Source organism: Manacus candei, unplaced genomic scaffold (assembly GCF_025592945.1).
Source record: "Manacus candei isolate 608988 ecotype Guabito, Panama unplaced genomic scaffold, ASM2559294v1 h1tg000046l, whole genome shotgun sequence".
Lineage (NCBI taxonomy): Eukaryota > Metazoa > Chordata > Aves > Passeriformes > Pipridae > Manacus > Manacus candei.
The window spans coordinates 1509316-1530599 of record NW_026138094.1 but is presented as its reverse complement, the minus strand read 5'-3'; the positions used below and the strand labels follow the sequence as shown (position 1 = coordinate 1530599).

The window sequence follows — 21284 nt, the reverse complement described above, 5'->3', positions numbered from 1 at the left end:
GTATTGCACCAACTTGAAAATGTTTTGATTTAACAGGGGAAAAACAGTATCCCTGACATTAGTGAACACAAATGTTCGAGTGACTGTGCTGTCAGTTTTCATTATGCATCTCATCAGAGCTGATTATTGCTGTAGTAGGTCACGGTGTTGAGTGTCCAAGTCCCCACTTCCCTTCTGGAGGGCTTAGGAAGAGATTGCTGGCTGGGAACACCATTTTTTGTGATGATTTGGATACAGTCCTTTATTCTGTCTTTGGGCAGTTTTGCCTCACATGGTTACCTAATTAAGGATTGCCTCTGTTTCAAATAACCCTACTTGGACCTGCAGTATTGAAATATTTACTGAAGACTTCTATTATTTAAATTGCTTGGAGTAGGAGTCATCTCACTTTTCAGACCTGTTTCTCTTGGGGCACCTGTTTGCTCCTGCCTTCCTTCCTTGAAGGACAACTGAGTTCTTCAGATGTGAGAATCTGTTGAGAGATCTGCAGCAATTAGCTCTACAGAAACCCCAAACGAACAACAAAAACCCCTGTACTAATGTAATTCAGAACCTTTTCTGTTGAGGCTCATGACAGCAGCTGGTTTTGGAGTAGTGATGCACCTGACAGGTTGAAAAGATGTCCCCTGCATGAGCTTGGTGTCTTGTAAAAGGTCATGCTTGTACCAGCTCTGCTGCTGGGGATCCCAGGAGAAGGGGATGCTGTCTCCTACCATGCTGCTTGGGAACAGCTCTGCCCATAACTGGCCTTTGGGCAGCTGTGGTTTTTGTCACAAATGTTGATGCAAATGAGTCTTACAAAGTTTGTCCAGGGGGGAAATGTACCTTACAAAGTATTTCTTGTGCTTTTAATTGTAGCTTTCATCATGGGGGACATGAAAACCCCTGACTTTGATGACCTCTTGGCTGCTTTTGACATCCCCGACCCGACTAGCCTGGATGCCAAGGAGACCATCCCATCAGCTGGGGAGGAGAGTGAGAATCACCTGAAGTCGTCGGGAATGTGCATCGATGAGAACGTTTCCTTGTCCCACTCTCTGCCTCCCTCTGATGCGCCTGTTGTGAGTGTGATCGTGAAGAACACAAGTCGCCAGGAGTCCTTTGAGGCAGAAAAGGAGGGGAATCACCTCGGAACCGGTCTGTTACACAACGGGTTCCGTGGGTCTGATCTGCCAGCAGAGGCTCATGCTTTAGTCCATAATTATGGCAAGTTTGAGTCAACTTTTATTAATGGTGACAGCTCCAGAGGTTACTCTGATAAACTGGACCAGTCCAAGTCAGAGCCTTTGCCAACATTTAGTCAGTTTAGCCCCATTTCCAGCCCTGAACCGGAGGATGCATTCAGAGAAAACAGTATTGGGGATAAACCCAAACATGCCCAAACTCCCTATTTTCCACCGCCTTCAATGTATATACCGACAGGAGCTTCAGTCCTGGATCATCTTAGGAAGGTACCAGAGCCTGAATTAAGCATGTTTGATCAGTACTGTAAAAAGGAACAGAAGATGGAAATCCATTGCCAGCCAGAGAATAGGCTGGAAATGAGCAGGAGAGAGCAGGACAAAGCAGCAGAGAGGTTTGTGGAGTCAAGCAAGGACTTGGTAGATAGCAACAGCTTTCTTGGAGAAGGCTTGGTGTTTGGAGACCTCCCTCGCAATAATTTAGGAGACAGTAAGGGGTCTGTGCCCGAGCTGAACGTGTCTTCGTCAGTCCCACCTCGGCAGAGGTTAAAGCCAACTCATTCCAAATTGTCATCCTGTGTGGCAGCATTAGTAGCTCTTCAGGCCAAAAAGGTTGCATGTATTCCAAAAGGTGATCAGCCAAATCTTACCAAGGAACCTGGTCCTTTTAAAGACGGGACAAAGGGAAGTCCAAAAATGCCCAAGTCACCAAAGAGTCCCCGAAGCCCCTTGGAGGCGGTCAGGAAGGCCAGCAAGCAGCCTGAGAGTCCTCGTAGTGTATGCAGTGACAGCAGTGGGAAAGGCTCTCCTTCCATGGCAGCTGGCTCTCCGCCAGCTATTCCCAAAGTTAGAATAAAGACTATCAAGACATCCTCTGGTGAAATTAAAAGGACTGTAACGAGAATTTTGCCAGAAAACGATGAGTTGGGCAAATCTTCAGAAGAGTCACCTGCGGAAACCTCCTCTGCTGAAGAGTTTATCAAATCTTTCCCATCCCCTGACACTAGTGCAGCTATGGAAAGTGAGGCTGGCAGGAATTCAACCAAAAATGGGGCTGCTGTGGCTATCCAGCTGTCGAACATAAGTCCTTACTCAGACAGTATAAGGATGGATATTGCAAACAGCACGTGTACCGTGTCCTTATCTCCACTGCCAAACTGCGGCAGCGGTGCCATAAAAGTGGGTGTCAAGAGGCAGCAGCAGGGTACGGTGACGCAGCCGTCCAATGCCACCACCTCCTCCGGCCTTCTTCCCAAAGCTGTGCACTTGGCAAATCTCAACTTGGTCCCCCACAGTGTTGCTGCTTCTGTTACGGCAAAGTCGTCGGCGCAGAGGCGGAACCAGCCTCAGGTGACACAGATGTCGGTGCCGCTGGTGCACCAAGTCAAGAAAGCTGCTCCCGTTGTCATGGAGGCATTCCACAAAGTGCTGCACAGTGCCAACCCGGTGCCCATATATACTCCCAACCTCAGCCCTCCACCTGACACCAGTATTAATTTACCTGCCTCTGGGTATTGTTGCCTGGAATGTGGGGACTCGTTTGCCTTAGAGAAAAGCCTGACTCAACACTATAGTAGGCGAAGCGTTCACATTGAAGTCATGTGCACACAGTGTTCAACTATGCTCCTTTTTTTTAATAAGTGTAGCTTGCTTAAACATGCACGAGATCACAAGAGCAAAGGATTTATCATGCAGTGTTCTCAGCTGCTCATGAAACCAATTTCCATAGACCAAATGTTTTCACTTTCTCCTGCAAGCTCTTCAGCCTCTCCGGCTCCTCAGACTTTGCACTCATCCTCTCCTCCACCCAAGTCCAGTGCTGCTTCAGGAGGTGGGGTGGGGATTTCTGTGAACACTCAGCCAGCCTTGCCTCTCTACCCGGACCCACAGAGGCTAATCCGTCATGGACTTAAGTGTTTGGAGTGTAACAAGCAGGAGCAGGATTATGCTTCTTTAGCAGCTCATTACCAGAGAACCTCAGAAGATAATGAGAGACTGGTAAGTCATCATTTTAATGTTGTTAGTTAAATCTCTCTGAGTTTAAAAAGATTGTCCTCAAGGGGAAAAAAATGGGAATGGTGGTGGCAAATGAGTCACTTTGCCTAAAAAAGTGCTTGTGGGGAGGATTTGGGATGCACATGAGCCCAGAGGTGTCAGTGTGAAGAGGCACTTAGTGTTGCTTGCTTGCCCTCTTTTTACCCTTTGCTAGTAAAAAGAGCATAGTAAGGAGACTGGAGATCCTCGAGTATCAAAGGAAGCTGCTGGAGATCAAAGATCTTTTGGATGAGGTGTGCACGAGTGCTCTAGGGGAGGATCAGTGGAGCATTATCTGAAACAGGTTTTTGTGCTCTAAGCGTGGCTGGAGGAGATCTGACACAGTTTAATGTTGCCTTTCCTGGAACTTGTGCCAGAACCTTCCGTGTAATGCTTTGCACATCGGGTGCTGTTGCTGCAGCGTGGCCGGGTGTGTGTTGGGACAGGCCTGTCCGAGAGCCGAGCCCTGTGGCACGGGGGGTGGAGGGCTGGTTTGGGCTATTTTTGTCCTTTGGGTAGCAGGGGGATGAGTGGGTGCCATGATTGCATAGGAGGGTTCAAGAGCCTTGTTAATGGCTTCCTGCCTTCCTCTTGTGCTGCCCTGCTTTTGTCTCCACTGCCTTGGTGGACCTCCCTTGTACATACAGGCAGAGAGTTGGAATCCCCTTAAAAACTCCAGCTTAGGATTCTCCAGATGAAGGGGAGGAGATGGTCTTCAGTGTGTACTAAGACCATATGCTTTGTTTATGGTTTTAATTTTGGAATCCACAGTCAATCCTGTTTAAGTATTAACCAACCCTAAGTTGGAAGAAGAGGAGGAATCCTTTCTCCTTATCTCTTTGGATGGGGGAGAAAGCTTTCCAGGTCGGTCTGGCTGCCAGCAAAGCTGGCAGGCTCCCCAGGGCAAGGGCTCCACAAACGAGGACTCGGTGCCAACATTCTGGGGGGATGACCGGGTGTCTGCCATGGCTGTCATAGCACCTGCACACTCCAGAGCCTCTCTGTGCTCCTTGAATGGCTTGCAGGAGTATTGAGGTTGCTGTGGTCCCATTTAGGTGCTTTGTTATCTTAAATTCGTCAACCACAAAAAAAAATAGATTATGGCTGAATGGTTTTGATGTCATAAAAATTGGCAAGGCCAGAAGGGATCAACGTGGCCACGTAATCAGTTTTCTTGCCCGAGGCAGCCCCGTGAGCACTGCTCTTTGTCAACACCCCAACTTATTTTTCAACTATAATGCATTTTTAGGAAATGTCAGCAGTCTGGCATTAAAACCTCCAGGAGAAGGGATACAGTGAGTGCTCCAAAGTGAGCTAAAATGTTAATCAGTGGCATTAAAAATGTATTTCCTATTTCTGTTGTGCGATTATCAATTCAAGAGCTCCTTAAAGAGAGAAAGGATGTCTGATAGTAAGTATTTTTAGCTTGTAATCAAATAATTTATTCTGTAACTTAACCAAGAATAGAGTTTAAGCCTCTCACTTCAAGTTGTTCTGCTAGATATGAGATTATTTGTGCAGTATTTTTCTGAACAGAAACATTGGAAAAAGAGGCTACTTTTGAGCTTGTGGAACCGACTCCTCCCTGTTTGATCTTCCCATGCTAATGCTCCACTGGATGCATGCACTGCTCTGGGAGTCCTTTTCCACCATATCTGCTGTCCTCCAGGCTGCTCGGTGGTGCTCCGTGCTGTTCCCAGAACATCTGTTTCAATAAAGCTGTTACATTTCTAAAGGAAATATCACTTTGTGCCCATATGCCTGTAATTGTGTGCCTCTGGATTGTAGCAGGAGCTGATGGAAACCATCCTGGTGCCTTCTCCCAGAACACAGAGGTTTGGTGGCACTGGGCTGAGAGAGTAAAAGGATGGGTGAAACTCGGTGGTTTCACAGGGATGCCTGCTTCTTTGAGCTGTCCAGGGGAGGTGTGGATGGCCTTGTCATCCCTTGTCTCATGTGGGTAACACACTGTGTAGCCCCCAGCGGTAACAAGGCCTGAGGAGATGAAGATTTTGCATATCAGGTATAAATGAACATAATAATGATATTAATCATGGTGTGGGAAGGCCATAGGTAAAGCTGTGTTGGAATGTGCATCATAAACTCCTGGAATAGGAGAACAGGAGCTGGCCAGCCTCCTCCTGAGGTGGTACTGTGGATACCCCTGGCTCTCTCCATTAAGTAACTTAATTCCTTGGGTTACTATTTTATTTTGATCAGGAAAAAGGGGAATGTTGATATGAGCAGGAGAGGATCAAGTGACTGATTTCGCAAACACTTTCTTAGATGGTTGAAAACTCTGGTTTCCATCTCCAGAGTTGTACCAGGACCCTTGTTTTTTGGGACAGGGGTAGAAATGAGATGTTAGGAAGAAATCCTTCTCTGTGAGGATGGTGGGACCCAGAGAAACTGTGGCTGCCCCGTCCCTGAGAGTGTTCAAGACCAGGTGGGATGGGCTTGGAGCAATGTGGTCTAGTGGAAGGCGTCCCTGTCCATTGCAGGGGGGTGGAACTGGATGATCTTCAAGGTCCCTTCCAACCCAAACCCTTCTGTGATCCTCTGACTATGAAACTGTATTGCTGAGGAAGGCACTGATGTAATGAACATCTTTTAGTGCCTCCCAGTAGTGGTTCAAGACCAGTCCACAGAGGAGAAAGTGTTCATTTATCTACTGGTACATCTCAATAAAAAAACCACAGTACACACCAGTCATGTACTGATGCTTGATCCAGAGCAGGCTGCCGTGGCTGGACGATCCGTCAGGATGCAGAGGTAGGATAGTATTAACAATGGTAAGCAAGCTTGGACATGAATCACATCCCCAGATCTCAAGAGACTAATTATCTGGTGGTTATCATAATTTTATGCATTTGAGCAAAAAACAGTATTTCTTCCTCCATACCTGATGCCTTTCTCACTGTATTGAAACGACAGTATGGAGAGGGATTGTCATTGTTTCTTAAAGCTAACAAAAAATTGTAACTCTGATAATTTGGAAATTTTTTAATATTTTTTTAATTTCTCCTTAATCCCAGAATTCAGGCACAAACTCTTTGCCATGCCTCATTGAGAAACTATGAAGTACTGATATTTTCCATGTAAAACCATGGCTTAATTTATGCCTTTTGAAGAGCTTCAAGAAGTATCAGGGCAGGTCCGCACTGTATCAGGCCAAAAGCTTTTAGTCTGTGACTATTGAGATGTTTGGTACCAGATCATCCCTAAAACAGAGGATTCTTAGAAAGGGTGGATGAATGTATAATGTAAAGAGTGTCTTTGGCTGAAGGCAACATGTAAAAGCAATTTACCTGCAGCACCTGGGTTTGTACTAGAAGGTGGAGACCCCTGACCTGTGGAAAATAAGCCAGGTGGATTTTTGATCAGTGTTCTTGGAAGCTCTTCTGTTAAATGACACCAAATCTGGATTATTAACATGCACATCCAACGTGACCATAACTTGAGAAGCTGAACAGGCTTTGAAGTGCTCAGTTATGGTGCTTTTAATTCCAAAACCATTTTGGACCTTATGTGGCACTGGCGTGGCACCTTGCTAAGAAGGAAGGGCTGATCCCATAAGGTCGATGGAGAAAAGAAGTAGCAGGAAAGAGACTTATTTTTCAGTATGATGTTTTCAGTTACCCAGAAGCTGAAGGACAAGCACACTGTGGTAAGACTGGAATGATTGGATTGGAGAGAGGGAAGCCAACCTAAGCTGGCTCTGCTCTGTGAGAAAACTTATCCTGTGCTGATACTTAAGACTTCTCACTTTAATTGGAATTTCTTACCATGACTTTGTGAATTACTTTGATGTTTTCATGTTGCCTGGAGCTGTTTAAAAGGGGATTGTTGGGTTTTCTCTTTGTCCCAGTTGGTGGCTTGGGAAATACTTGGGTTTACATTTCTGCATGGTCTTGGGTAAATCCCACCTTAATAGGACAGATAACAGGTAAATGACTTTCCCAGGTGTGGCCAAAATGAGAATGACATGGCTGGGTCACAGTTGTGTTGCAGAAAGGAAGAAAGATAGGAATGTGGTCTGGACAGCAGGGAAAGGAGAAGATTTAGAGCATGAGAGGAAGAGAGGGGGATGATGCTGTGGTTGAGAAGGTGGAGTGGAAAGACCTTTAGAAAAATGATTGAGAGCTTGACCTTAATGTTGTATTTTAAACATGTACATGATTGCAGTTGCTCACAGTACAGCAGGGCAATCCTACCTAGCTTCCTTGGTGAAGAATATGTGTAGGATGAGGGCAGTTCCTCCCAGCCAAACATGGAAGTGGGATCTCTGCATCTTACAGGGAGGATACAGACTGGAATAACCCACTTCAGAAACAGAAAGAACTGGATTTACTGCGTGGATGTTTTGAGTGGGTCACCATAATGGATCACAGTGACTTTGCCTTTTTTTGGCAACTAGTGAGGCCAGTTCTGCAGTTTTTGCAAGCTTGTGAATTGAGGTGCTCGATGGGACCCAGGTACAGCTTTTCCATGGCTGAACTGCAGGAAGGAAGCAGCATGGGAATTTGAATAGCTGGTAGGTTGGATTTTGTTCAAACCAGAAGCTGTGCTGCATGTAGGCTTTATGCTCATACAGATGTTCAAAAGGTGATAGCAGATGTTTCATGTAACTTCAGGTCTGTTTGGTCTGATATAGTGGTGGTGTGTTCTAGAGCAAGATATTTTGTGGGGGGGAGAAAAGATATTTAAGTAGCTGTAGTTTATGCCAAATTAATCTGATACACACATATTTCTGGAGTAGAGAAATGAGTAGATCCTCATCTTCTTGATGTTCAGTGAGGTGGTTGTTAGAGTGCTACGTGGGCAATGGATGTACTGAAGAAGTTGGATTAGGAGGTTGGAGCAGAATCAGATAAAATCTGGGAAATAACTGCAACTGGGATCAGATTCTTGTGAGATCTGAGGAATGGCTTGAGGTACCTCTGCAGTTAAAGTTTGTGTTAAGGACCTTGGAGGCTGAATGTGTAGAAAAATTTGCTGAACCAAACCAACAAAGTAAGAAGTCATGGAAAATTGGGGATATTTTACAGGAGGACCTAGGTGATCTTGAAGATTGAGTATGAATGGGATGAAAAGCAACCAAAAGCAGGATGTTTGGTCATGAGAAGTCCCTGAATGACCGAGGTGACAGTTGTGCAGGGGATTTAAGTCAACCTGCAGCACCAGGCAGGGCTGTGGTAATGCTCCCTCTTGCTTCCCTTGAGATGGAGAGGAGTGTACTGTTTGTGTTTATCAGGATAGACAGGAATAAACGAAGGAAGAACGAGCAGAGAAATGGAAAGATGATCTCTTGTGGGGAAATGAAAAACCCATTATGAGTTTTGCTTGGCAAAGACCTGGTAAGTGAGAGTGGGTCTCCTTCAGCACTGAAGCAGACAAAGGATTAAGGTAAGGGTAGTGGCACTTTTTTTCCATCAGAAACTAAATCTGCCAAAAAAAAACCACTTCCTGTACTCTCAGGGATTGCCCTGGGCAGTTCATCAGCATCGGGCAGGGTTTTTTTAGCATTTTCAGGGCTCAAATTACAGGAAGGGAACAAAGCCCATGCAGGTCCTGGTGCCTGTATTTTGGATGTGCTTTTTGTCCTCTGTATCCACTCTTGCCCTGTATCTAGTGTGGTGTTTGTAGAAAGGAGCTTTTAAATTTAGGGGCAGCAATGATGCAAGAACACACTGAAATAGATTTACACTGAAAATTAGAGGACAGTCTGTAATCATCAGAGGAGTGAATTCTGGAAGAGGTTTGCAGCAGAAGTAGTGGAACAAAAGACACAAACTGGTTTTGAGACGGAGCCTATTTGTTTTCTGGGCAAGGACAGACCAGTGCACAATAACATGTGCAAGAATTCAAAGTACTTCCTGACCCTCTTGGGCATAATTGTCCATCTACTGGTAACCAGAGATGTTTAATTCTTTCCCCCCCCCTTTCTTTTTTGCCTTGGCCACCCAAAATCCACCGAAGTAGCTAAGAACTCAAATAAAGTACAAAATATAAACTAAGGACCTCTGAATTTTCCTGAACCTTTGTGGTTTTGTTCTCCCTACTTTTTTACGTGTTCTTTTCTCTCTTTTTTTTGTCCAGTAAGAATTTTTCAATGAGTTATGACGTATCCTGTTTACACACCACCTACACTGGAGTTATTTAAAAGCAATTTTATTGCTGCCTTTTCTTTTTCTTCTTCCTTTCCCCTCTTAAATCAATGCTTTATTATTTATTGGCTAAAACCTGACAGTAGCTAGTAGGACCACATGCTGCCCTGGTAATTTCCCAGCAGCAAAAAAGAAAGGCAGCAGCTGTATTTTTGCTATTTTTCTCTTCCTTCCCCCCCCCCCAAGTTCATGTTTTAATTTAGAAAATAAGAGAGTTGAAAATCAACAAAAAATTCCCTTGGCCCATAAAGCACACTGCTTTCTCCCTCTCCCAAACCAAGGGTGATTAATGGAGTCCTTAGGTACGAGCAAGGATAGATTTTGTTTTATATGGAAATTTTCCCAGTGGATTTTGTAGAAGCAAAGGGATGGAAGATGTTATGATTGAAAGCACGTTGGGGGAACGGAGCTCCAGGCAAGGATCTCTGGGAGCACAGACAAAGAGATGAGTGGCAGGAGAGCAGAGCCTGCACCCTGAGGCCACACCAGAGCATGGGGTGAGGAGGAGGAGAGGCTGGGGAGGAAGAAAAGCCGGGGTGCGGCTCCATGGTCTGCTTAAATCAGTGTGTGATCTGTTGCCACGAGGCAACAATCCCACCCTCTCCTCCCCCACCCACGCCTGCCTGCATGGCCCTGGTGCTCCTGCAGCCCCTGGGGACTGGGAGCAGCTGGGGGAAGAGGAGAAGAGCAGGGATGTGAACTGGGGGCCAGGACATGTCTGAGAGCAAGGAGGAGGGAACAACTGGAACAGAGGCTGTCTCAGGGAGGATGGGAACTGAGGCTGGAAGCTGGTGTCTGCTGGCATTAACAGGAAGAATCCTGCTCCCGCATTCTTTTTCCATGGGGTCACCAATGGTGCTGCCCCAGACAACCTGGAGAGTATCAAAAGTGATTGCAGAGCTCTGGGGGTGACAGGCAGGGCCATGAGAGCCCCAGTGGTGGTGGCTGTGGTCTGCTCAGTCCTGCCTCTCAAGTGTCTAATGCTGATGCACATGCCGTGGGGAATAAACACAAAGAACTAGAGAACCAGAGATGTTGTGGCTACCCCATCCCTAGAAGTGTTCAAGGCCAGGCCTGGAGCAACCTGGTCTAGTGAAAGGTGACCCTGCCCATGGCAGGGGGTGGAATAAGATGGTCTTTAAAGTCCCTTCCAACCCAAACCATTCCATGGCCTGTGTGCTGTCTCAGAACTCTGGTTGTGTTGCCATCGAGGGAAGTGATGGGGTGTGTTGCATGACTGGAGTGTTGTGATGGAGGGACACAGGCTCTTTGGGAAAGACAGGCCAGGAAGACAAGGAAGGAGGGGTTGTCCTGTATGCAAGGCAGCAGCTGGAGTGCCTAGAGCCCTGCCTGGGGATGGGCGAACAGCCAGCTGAGAGCTTCTGGATTGGGATTGAAGATATGGGTGACATTGTAGTGGGTGTGTGCTGCAGGCCACCTGGCCTGGAAGAACAGTGGATGAGGCTACCTACAGACCTCACATTCACAGACTGTGGTCCATGGGGGACATCAGCTACCCTCATCTGTGTTAGTGGGACAGCATGGCAGGATGTCAACAGCCCAGGAGGTTCCTGGGCAGCTGTGATGATCATGTCCTGAGCCAAGTGATTCCAACAGAGAAGCCAGTGAGAGGTGCTCAGCTGGACCTCATACCAGCAAGGAAGAGCACACTGAAGGTGTGAAGGGCAAAGGCAGCCTTGGTGCTGGCACAAATTGCCCAAGGAAATTGTGGAGTCTCTATCCTTGGAGGGTGTTCAAAAGCCACCTAGTCACGTTCTGTGCAATCAGCTCTACATGGCCCTGCTTGAAGAGGGGTGTTGGATGGCCACATGATCTCTGGAAGTCCTTTCCAACCTCAGCCCTTCTGTGACTGCTCACTGGGTGGAGGAACTCATTGACTTAGCATAAACCAGTCATGAAATCCCAGGAAGCAAGAACCTACTGGTAAGAATTGGTCCTGGGAGAGGCTGTTGGAAAGGATGAGTGGAGGCATTTACTGTGTATCTTCCTTCTGGAGCAGGAGCAAGTAAGTGATGGGTCAAGTAAGAAGGGAATCACTGAAAAAGCAAAGTGATTGGTGAAGATCACAGCAAAGCTGGTGTTTGAACACCTATGGTGCTGTCTTTGATGGGATGCAAGGCACTGAGAAGTGCAAGGTGAGAAGAAAGAGACAGAACCGGAGGCTGCGAGATGAGCATCACCCCTGACTGACAGGAATCATCCCTGCAGGGTGGAGGGAAGAGCAGAGGCCTTTAATGTTGCCATCATAAGAAAAGGGAGGGAGTGTGTGCCTGTGGGGTCATACTGGTGACTTGAAAGTGGGGATGTGAAGACTCATTTAATCCAATATATGAGAGTTTTAGCAAGTGGGAGTTCAGAATTCTGGTTGGAACCAGATACCCACCCAGCCTTCTTCCACACTCTTCCCCTGCTCCATTGTGGAGTTCTTCCAATGGGAGACAGTCCTTCAGCAAGAGCTGCAGTGTGAGTCCTTTCCACAGGCTGCAGTTCTTCAGGATCTGCTCTGGAATGGATCCTTTCCATGGGGTGCAGCCTTTCAGGCACAGGCTGAAGCAGTGTGGGTTCCCCATGGGGTCCTAGGTCCTGCCAGAAAACCTGCTCCATGGACTCTCTCTCAGAGGGCTGCAGCTCCTTCAGGGTGCTGCAGTCCCTCTGTGGTTCTACATGAGTCACAGTGGCACAACCTGCGTAACATGGATTCATGGTGTTTTGCAGGGGAATCTCTGCTCTGGCACCTGGGCTGTTTCTCTCACATCTTCCCACTCCTCTCTCCCAGCTGCTGCACAGCATCTTTTACCCCTTCCTAAGTGTTTTATCCCAGAGGTGCTGTTGAAGGGCTCAGTCTTGGCCAGCCACAAGTCCATCATGGAGCTGACTGTGTCTAACCTGGAGGCAGCTTTGGGTGGTGTCTTCTCACAGAGGCCACCCCTGCACCCCCCACTGCCAAAACCTTGCCACGTAAACCCAGCACAGTGGGTCAGAAAGAAAAGACGTGGAAACTGAAATTCTTGAAATTACAGCTGAGATCATAAAGAGAAACGAACTACAGACTGAGCAAATTCAGAATTAAGCTGATTTGATGCAACATTGTCTTAAAATCTGTGATGCTGGTGGCTTTTGCCATTGCAATTCCACTTTGTTTTCTAAAGCTGTCGAGTTTCTAGATTTACTGGTGTTTTAGCCAGGGATTTTTCCATGTACACAAAAATGGATTTTGTGTTTTTGAACAGCCTTAGTTTCCAGGGATGAGGTTTTAATTGAGTGCCTTTTTGAGGCTTAAACATCCTGGTGTGTTGGGATGATTTAGATGTGTGTAGGAGTAGGTCTTGGTGAAGGTCTGAGGAGGACACTGGATTTGGGAGTGTTGGGAATTTAGTGAGGTTCAGGGATACAAATAAGGGAGAACAAGGTCGATGGGAGGAGGTGGGATGCAATGATGAGGCTGAGGATGAACAGATATGAGGGGGAGTGAGCTGAAGGTATCAGATGAGAAGATGGATGGGAGTTCGGGATTAAAGGGTGTGTTGTGGTCATGTCCTTGGGCTGAAGGTCAAGCAGACTCCCTCAGGGCATTGGTGCCTTAGGCTGACAAAATAGATAACTATAGCCAAGGAAATATCAGTATCTGCTATTAAGAGTGTTTATTAGGATAAAACCTCTGTGTTAGGACTGGACTTGACCTGTATTCTGTCACTGAAGCTTGAACGCATTGATTTTAGGGTAACAGTTGGGTTCTGAGTTTTTCTTCTCAAATTAATAATCTTGAGTTTCTATTGTAGGGTTATTTTTCATCTATAAATTAACATGTTAATGCAGTGATGCCTATTCATCTAGAGAGAGCCTGGCCAGGAGCGTAGTTCAGTTATCACAGTGACAGCAAAAGAAATTCTTTGCTTGCTGCTTCTCCTCACACTGGTGAAATATTGTGTAGCAGTGCTGTCAGCAGGATGATTGAAATCAGTCAAAATCATCCTCCACGGATCTGGCTCTTGGCTGTAGCGTGGCCCAGCACACAGTCATCCAGCTGGGATGCAGGAAGAGAGCATGAAGGGGCAGAGGGAAAGGTGTTGGGCCCAGCTGTGCTGCCAGAGCCAGCACATCACCACTGCTGGGGTAGCTCTGCTGAGGGGTGTAGGCTGCTGCCTCTGGTCCCAGCCAGGCCATAAAGGAGAGCTCAGGTGAACTTAAAGGTTAGCTTTAAGTAGCAATTGGTCATTTTTTTTTTTTTTTTCACAGCAGGAGGATCCTGCTAATCTCTGTCTGTGATCCCCTGGCTGTCCCTGCAGCTCTGCCTGAAGTAGAAAAATTAAAGCTCACAAAAGGCTGGATTTGGGAAGAACTGGGGCTTTGGGGCACCGCTGGTAGGGGATTTTTGGTTTGAATATGTAAAGGACAAGCACTCTTTAAAAAAGGCTAACATTCTGCAAATATGATTTCTGTTCCCTTCTGACTGTTTCGCTCTGAGACCTTAGTTGGCTTTGTTTTTTTTATTTAGAGATCATTTGGCTTATGACTGTTCTCTTCTTTCCTAACCCTAGTCCTGTGCCATAGGGTTGGTGCCCACGTGTTTTTAACTGGAACTCTGTGACGATCATATCAAGGAGGACCCTTGTATTCTGGGGGCAGCTCTTAAGTGGACGTGAGCTTCATCACTATCACTTAAATCTGTAAAGCAATGAGACTAAAACTGATGTAACATTTCTTTGCTTGAGCCAAAACCAGTTCCCTTTTCACAGGTACCTTCCAGAGCAAAACCGTGTGTTAACTATACACTCCCTGATTTGCAAACACCTCTGTGGCCCCAGGGTTGGGTTTAATAGACAAACTTTTTCTGAGTAGTATATTTTTTCAACCTTCACTCTATTTTAGTGAATATTTAATTTTTTTCTACTTCTGAAGAAGCTAATAAGTAAAAATGGGAATCAACTCAAGTATTCCAAAACGGCTGAGCTTCTGAGCATTTATGTGTGTGTGAATGTGACTTGTTGAAGAAAAGCCCAAATGAAATGTGGCAGGCAAACCGGAATTAAAGAAAACTTGTAATAAATAACTCTTGATTAAAGCGTAGGCTATGGGAGTATATGAAAAACACAGACATTACACAACTCAAAATCCTATCCTGGTAACATGCTTTAGAAATAACTGACTAATGAATGTCTCAAATTGCTGCCAGACTTCTTTGAAAAGTCATGGAAAACTAGGAGAGAGATAAAAATGTGACATCTGGAACTAAGTTACAGTTTCTCCTACAAAACAGAAGAGTTGCAAAAGTAAAAAACACTGTCTCCAAGAGGAAGCCTTTGGTGGGGAAGCCCACACACCACTGCAAGTTGGGTTCCGGTGTCAAACGGGTGAGCAGAGCCTCCTGTGATTCCCCCTGGGCAGGTTTCTGGCCTTGTGTCTTCCTTGGGAAAAGGATGAGAGTGAGCACAAAGATACCAGTTATAATTTCTTCTCTTCCTGAAACCTTCTTCAAGCTCTACTTTATTCCTTGGTTGATTCATTTTATTGCCTGGTCACTCAGTCCTGCATATTCTTTTTGCAGCCCTCGTTGTCAGCCCTTATCTGTAAATTGCTGAGTTACTGGGTCAGGGTGCTGGTTTTGGTTGCGGTAGAATTAATCATCAAACTTTGCTGTTTCACTTTCCCAGATACTTTGAGGTTATTTTGAAGAGCCCAAATCCCAGCAGGACTTCCTAGGACCTTCCTCTGTCAATGGACATTCCTTTCTTCTTATTACTTACTTACCCAAGCAAAAACCTTCTTCTCTTAGCTTAGTTCCCTCAGAATTTTAAGTTTAATGGCAGCTTACTTTCCTCAAAATCCTTCAGTGAAGGATGATGCAAAACTGTTTTGGAAATCCAGGTAACCTGAACCTGTTGTGGCTCAGATTTTCCTCACCTACATGGTTGCTGACTCCTCTGGAGAGCCCTGATGGCTGCGTAAGGCCAGAAAGACGAAGCTACCTTGACTTTTCCCAAGTCCAAAATTAATGCTGCCTAAGGATGACAATTTTCCTTATTCTTACTAATACATCCTTGTGACTCATTGCTCTTCGTTTTGTCTGTTTACTCCCTAACTTCTTGATTCTTCCATGAAACAATCTGAGCTCAGAGGGTTGGGCTGGTTTTTGTCCCCCTGCAGAGTGTGGTGTCAGCATGGGAATCCTTCCAGCTCCTTCCCTGGCATCTGCAGGAGCAATGAATTCATTTAGCCTTATCCTCACCAAGTCTTGCTTTTTGTTCCCCTATCGTGTGTCCGCACTCTCTGGCAGCTTCCTGCCAAGCCTCAAGGAGATAACCACAGTTTTGATGCCTCTTGTAGCACTCCTCAAACTCTTCAGCCCTGCATTAGCATATTTTTGGTCCCTGCAGAGCCTTTCCTCCTCACTGCTCCTCTGCACATCCCCAAGCAGCAGAGCCCATGCTGGAGCTCATCAAATACTGGTTTTGGCATATTTTAGATCCAGCACGAGCACATGCAGAGCAGTGAAAATTCAAGTTTTTAACATGTGCTGATTGATTTTGGGAGCAGTGGGTATGACATGCTGGGGAGGAAGAGGTGAGCCTCAAACTGACTTAAAATCGAAACTGAATTGGCTTTGACAAGGCAGGATATGGAGAATGTTTCTTGCTGAGCTACAAGGGCAAACGTGCTTTCGGATTGTGGTTGTGCTGAGTCTGCCTTAAACACTAGTTGGGATCACAGCGAGAGGAGCCCTGTTTTAACAGCACCAAGGAGATAAATTTTCCATTATGAATCTCAAGCCAGTTAGAAAAAATACCATAAAACAATAAAACTGCCTCAAACATTAATTTCTTCCTGTAGTTCTTACTTGGGGATTTGAGAGTGTGTTGGAGGTCCTGCTCAGCTCCTCACAGAGAGGTCCTGGAGACTTTTATATTTCTTATTCTCCCATTCCCATGGCTCAGTAGCACTGTTTTTCTTTGCTGAAATTAGGGGACTTCTGCAGCATTTGAAATGCTCTTGAGTTTCCTTGAATTGCATTTGGGTTTGTGCATGGGGGTCCTACCACGTTTCTTCCACTCATTTCTCTCCCTCCTGGGGAAGGCTTTTCTTCTCTAAACTTAAGTTTGCAACACATCCCAGATCATGTGTCTGTAGCTTTTGATGCATTTGGCAATTTCAGTTTCCACCTTCAATAATTCCCTTCTGCCCCATGAACCTTTCAGGTTTGTCATAGCTTTGCGTTTTATTATAAGTGATGCTTTCTCTTACCTGCAGTGATTTTGACAGTTCCCTGATGAATGTTATGTAGTGGAGCATCACAGAGATGCTGTATGAAATCGCAGTGATACAGAAAAGGCCATTAATTTTATTTTATTTCTCAGTCTGATTTCAGGACTTCTGTCCTGGGTTTCTGCCCTGGCTACCAGCAGCGAAGTCCACAGAAATTATTTAGTTAAATTACCTGATATCTTAATCCATAATTAGCTGCTTGCTGTAGTTCATTCTGAAGCTAGAGGAGTGATTTTGTGCAGGATTATTAATGTCTGAAGAGAGATTGAGTTCCTGGAGGGCTCAGGTTGGGCTAGTGTCTAATCCCACTCAGGCATCCAGTAATGTGCGTCCTGCAGAGGATGAGTAGCTGCTCCTGGGCTTTGAAGGAGTACAGAGAGTCAAGACACTCGTGAAAGGGAGCAGAGATTTGACAGCTGATGAAAGTGGGATGATACATCCACATAAAAAACTTTACATGTCAAGTAAACAATGCTTCTGCAAAATAGTTTTGATAGTAAATATGTGGGGAAAAGTGGATTTCATAAAGGATGAAACAGGGAGAGAAAGAGTCTTTGCATCATTTCTAATCATCAAGAAGTTTCTGTAAGGGAAGCACACATAGTTTGTGGTCTTTGAAAGTTCTGATTTCATCTGATCCAAAGAAATTTTGCAAGAGACACAGCAGTGGTTTTGGTGGGAAAGGAGCACATTGGGACTGCACTGCCTTCAGCAGCAAGGGTTTGGAGTCGGGCTGTAATGGAGTTTTTCTGCTTTTTTGAGCTGTTTTGATGCAGTGTGAGGGCTTGTTGAGAAAAGTGCTCTCCTCCTCAAGTCAAGAAATTCTCTTAATGCGGAAATGAAAGTGCTGAGCAAGTGGAATGTCATCAGAGCTCAGAGGTGAAAGATTCTTTTTTCCTTTTTTATGGGGAAAAAAAGGAAATAAACCATAGAGGGCATGGTTTAAACATGAATACTGTTACTGGGAATGGCTAACTGTGGAGGTTGTTGTGAAAGATGATAAGGAGAGTAGCCAAAGACTTTGTAGAGTTAATGCTGCTGCTGAGGGAATGTGCTGGAGCCTCCTCTAAACCTGAAAGTTTTCTAGGGTGAATTTGGGGCTGGGGGGAAAAGCCCCCAAGTAGAGAATACAGCTAATATAACCTTTCTCTCCTCAGACGTGTCTAGTGTGCCAGATGATGCTGCCCAACCAGTGCAGTTTCTGTGCCCACCAGAGGATCCACGCGCACAAGTCTCCGTACTGCTGCCCGGAGTGCGGGGCCGTGTGCCGCTCGGCCTACTTCCAAACCCACGTCAAGGAGAACTGCCTGCACTACTCCCGCAAAGTCGGCTTCAGGTGTGTGCAGCCCCACAGGGCCTCTGCCGAGCTGGAACTTATGTTTTTGGAAAGTGGTGGTAGTGGTGGTGAAGTTGTGGCTGCTCCTGTCCCGGCTCTGCTCCCTCACGGTTTCTTTGTGTCCCTTCTCACTGGCAGAGCAGGAGACTCACATCCTGACATGGGATAAACACGACTTAGCAAAAACCAAAACATCAGTGTGTTATCAACATTATTCTCATTTTGAATCCACAACACAGCACTGTACCAGCTACTGAGAATAAATTAACTCTATTCCGGCCAAAACCAAGACACCCATCTCTGGAAGTGTCCAAGGCCAGGTTGGACAGGGCTTGGAGGAACCTGGTCTAGTGGGAGGTATCCCTGGCCATGGCAAGGGGATTGGAACAAGATGAGTTTTAAGGTCCCTTGCAACCCAGACCATTCTGTGATTCTAATGAAAGGGGATGTAGCCTGGGCCTGATGTGGTTTTCTGCATGACAAAAAACATTTGAAGTGGGAAATCACTAACTGGATTTCAGGGAGGTTTCTGAGAGCAGAAGTTATTTTGTGGCATCTCTGAGCTGAAAGGCACTTGTATGGAATTCAAGTTGCAGTCGGCTGTCTCAGGATTGGTATTTACAGCAAAAAGATTGCAGATCTTAATCCTCTAAATCTCCTTAAGGCTTGAATTTATATTTATGTCTGTTGTAAGGACTGAAGATGTATGCCTTCATGGCAAGGACTGAGATTATTTCCTTCTATGCCCCTGCAACTCTCCAGACACTTCTCATGAGCTGAGACAGGTAGAGGAAGGCTCCCAAAGTCCTGGATATGGTGCAGTGTCTTTTCTCCAACCAAATTGTTTGCTCTAATATGTTACTTTTCCCTACAAGCCTTCCCTCTTTGGCATGTTGAGATCACCCCAGCTGCAGCACAGCTCTTCACACATGAGGATTTGCTTGGGAGATGAGATTGAGATCTTTTGAGTTTCCTTAAAGTTCTGTTTTTTCTCTTGATTGCCTTTAAATACTTTAAGATTTCAAATGAACAGGGCAATTTCTGCCCTTGGAGCTGTTCTTTTAAGATGTCTGCAAATTCAGGAAGCCTCCACTGTGTGGTTTACTCTGAAATCACATTGGGGTTTTTAGGGGCTTTTTCTTTCAACCGTGAAGACAAGAGGCACATAACAAACCAATTCTGAGTTTAATTATATACAGATAAGGTTTTTTAATGTGGGATGTGATTTGAGGAGGCCCAGCCCACAACAGAGAATTAATTCCATCACAAAGTAAATGGCTGTGACACTGGAGCTGTTTGAAAATGAGTTAATCTGGGAAGGAGGAAAGCTGGAGAAAAAATATTTTCCCTGAGATGGAAAATTGGGAATGGTGTAGAAAATTATCCATGAGTTTGGTGCAGTTTTGGGAATTACAGTGGCACCTGGGAATCCAGCAACAAGAGCTTCCATCTGTCTACAGATGCACTTAGCAGATACCTGATCTCTGTGCCAGGGACATTAATGAAGATCTAAACCAAGGCAGAGTTCACAAATGATACTTGTGGACTTTTTTAGCTTTGCCCAGCTTCTCTAGAAGCTAAATTTCTTTAACTTCTCCTCTAATTCACGTCTGCTCAAGCTCATCTGGGAAAACTGAGTCCACTAGACAGGTGAATTTGTGGCTGTGCCATCCTCATTACCCTGCCTGTCTCTGCTGCAAGGTTGATGCCACTGGCATTGTTGAAATCAGAAGAGAGACGTTTTGGTTGCAGAACCGTATCTAGATAAACTGTGGTATCTGTCCTGTGGTCACCGAGTGACTTTACTTCTTTCCTTTCACTTTTGTTACTTGCAGAGCTGAAAAGCTGAGGAATTCTGTAAATCCCTCCCAGGATCAGCTCGACTTTTGTTGCTTCTCTTTATATCCCTATTTCTCTTGAATTTCTGGTGCATCAGTTTGGTTTGCGTTTTGTGATAAGCCCTTACTCTCTCTCCTTTTCTGCCAATACCCCAGTGCATTCAATTAAATTTGGGATGGTTGTTTGTTTTGGGGTTGAGTCACGGCTAATGATTGCAGTGAAAATGAGAACGGGCTTCTGTAGTTAAAAATGAAACCCAACAAGTCTGTCCTAAATGTCCTTTCCTCTTGGCTCTAAGTGTCACTTCCCCACCTTTTCCAAGCCCCTTCCAGCTGTCCCCACTGATCTGGAACTCATTTACCTGCTTTGGTGCCATTTGGAGAGTTGAGGGGCTGGAAGGTGACGGCATAGGAAGTGTTCAGAGGGTTAAGACAGCATCTTGTAGCTTTATCTCCTCTCACAGGATGCTTTCCAAGACTTTTAGCCACCCCTCCTTGCCCTGAGGGATCTGGGAGTGCTGGGGATGATAGCAGAATTTGCAATTTGCAGGAATTACACGGCAAACCTCTTGACATCCTCCATCCACTTTGTTCAGCTAATTAGTTTACTTTATCAAACTTTGTCCTTCTGGCACTGGGCTTCTTAATTACTAAGTGGCTGTTGTTTAAGCTTAAATTTACTGTAAATTAAATTAACTTGTGATCATTTGACCCTGAGTTAGTGCTTATTTCATCCCTCATTCTTAATGAAGTACTTCCCAAAACCAAGCGTAATGCAGAACCATCTCCTGCTAGTTCAGGGAGTGTTTGTGGAAGGAGCCCGTTGGATATTCCCGGATGCACCAGCTATTCCTTACTGCCAGGATTAGCATTTGTTCCTCCATTTATACTTGGGGAATTATTTTTCCATGATAACGTGGTTCCTGGTGTTACTGTACTAGAAAGTCTCTCTCTCTCCTTGTCTCACATGGATGAGGATCGGGCTTGAAGGCAGAGCTGCCCCATCAGAATGTTTTCATGCTCCCCCAAAGATGACACTGGCTTCTGTCACCGCTTCCCTCTCAAACACTAAGAAAACAGCATTTCTGTGTTTTCTTAAAGTGGAGGGGAGAGGGTTTGGCTCCTTTCAGGCTGGCTTCTGCCTAATGATCTTTTGAAGTGTAACTTCAAAGCTTGGGCTTGTTTCCTAAACACTGTTGGGAGGCTGGTTCGGAGGGAAGGATGTTCCAGCGGCTTGTTTGTTTTTGATATGGGCTTGGAGCTGCTCCAGTTATGTGATAGCTGGGGTCCATCTGCACCAAACACAGACCTGACAGCACCATGGGCAAACACAGCCCTCAGAGCAGAGGAAAAAAGGTATTTATGAGGAGGGGATTATCCCCTGCGTGTCTCATGCATCCCACTATCCCTGAACTGCCCAGCTGAGCTCCTCTGCTCTAACGGAGCA

At 45.6% G+C, this 21284-nt stretch overlaps 1 protein-coding gene across 3 annotated transcripts in view; it reads left to right on the top strand.

Moving 5' to 3' along the window:
• The window catches only part of ZNF592 (zinc finger protein 592), a 37995-nt gene that overhangs the window by 3716 nt on the left and 12995 nt on the right, over positions 1-21284 (top strand). For all 3 annotated transcript variants that reach the window (XM_051796383.1, XM_051796385.1, XM_051796384.1), the window contains exons 3-4: positions 859-3179; positions 17821-17999. In XM_051796383.1, coding sequence (XP_051652343.1) covers positions 867-3179; positions 17821-17999 — 2492 coding nt within the window. In that variant the 5' untranslated portion in view covers positions 859-866. The remainder of the gene's footprint in view (positions 1-858; positions 3180-17820; positions 18000-21284) is intronic.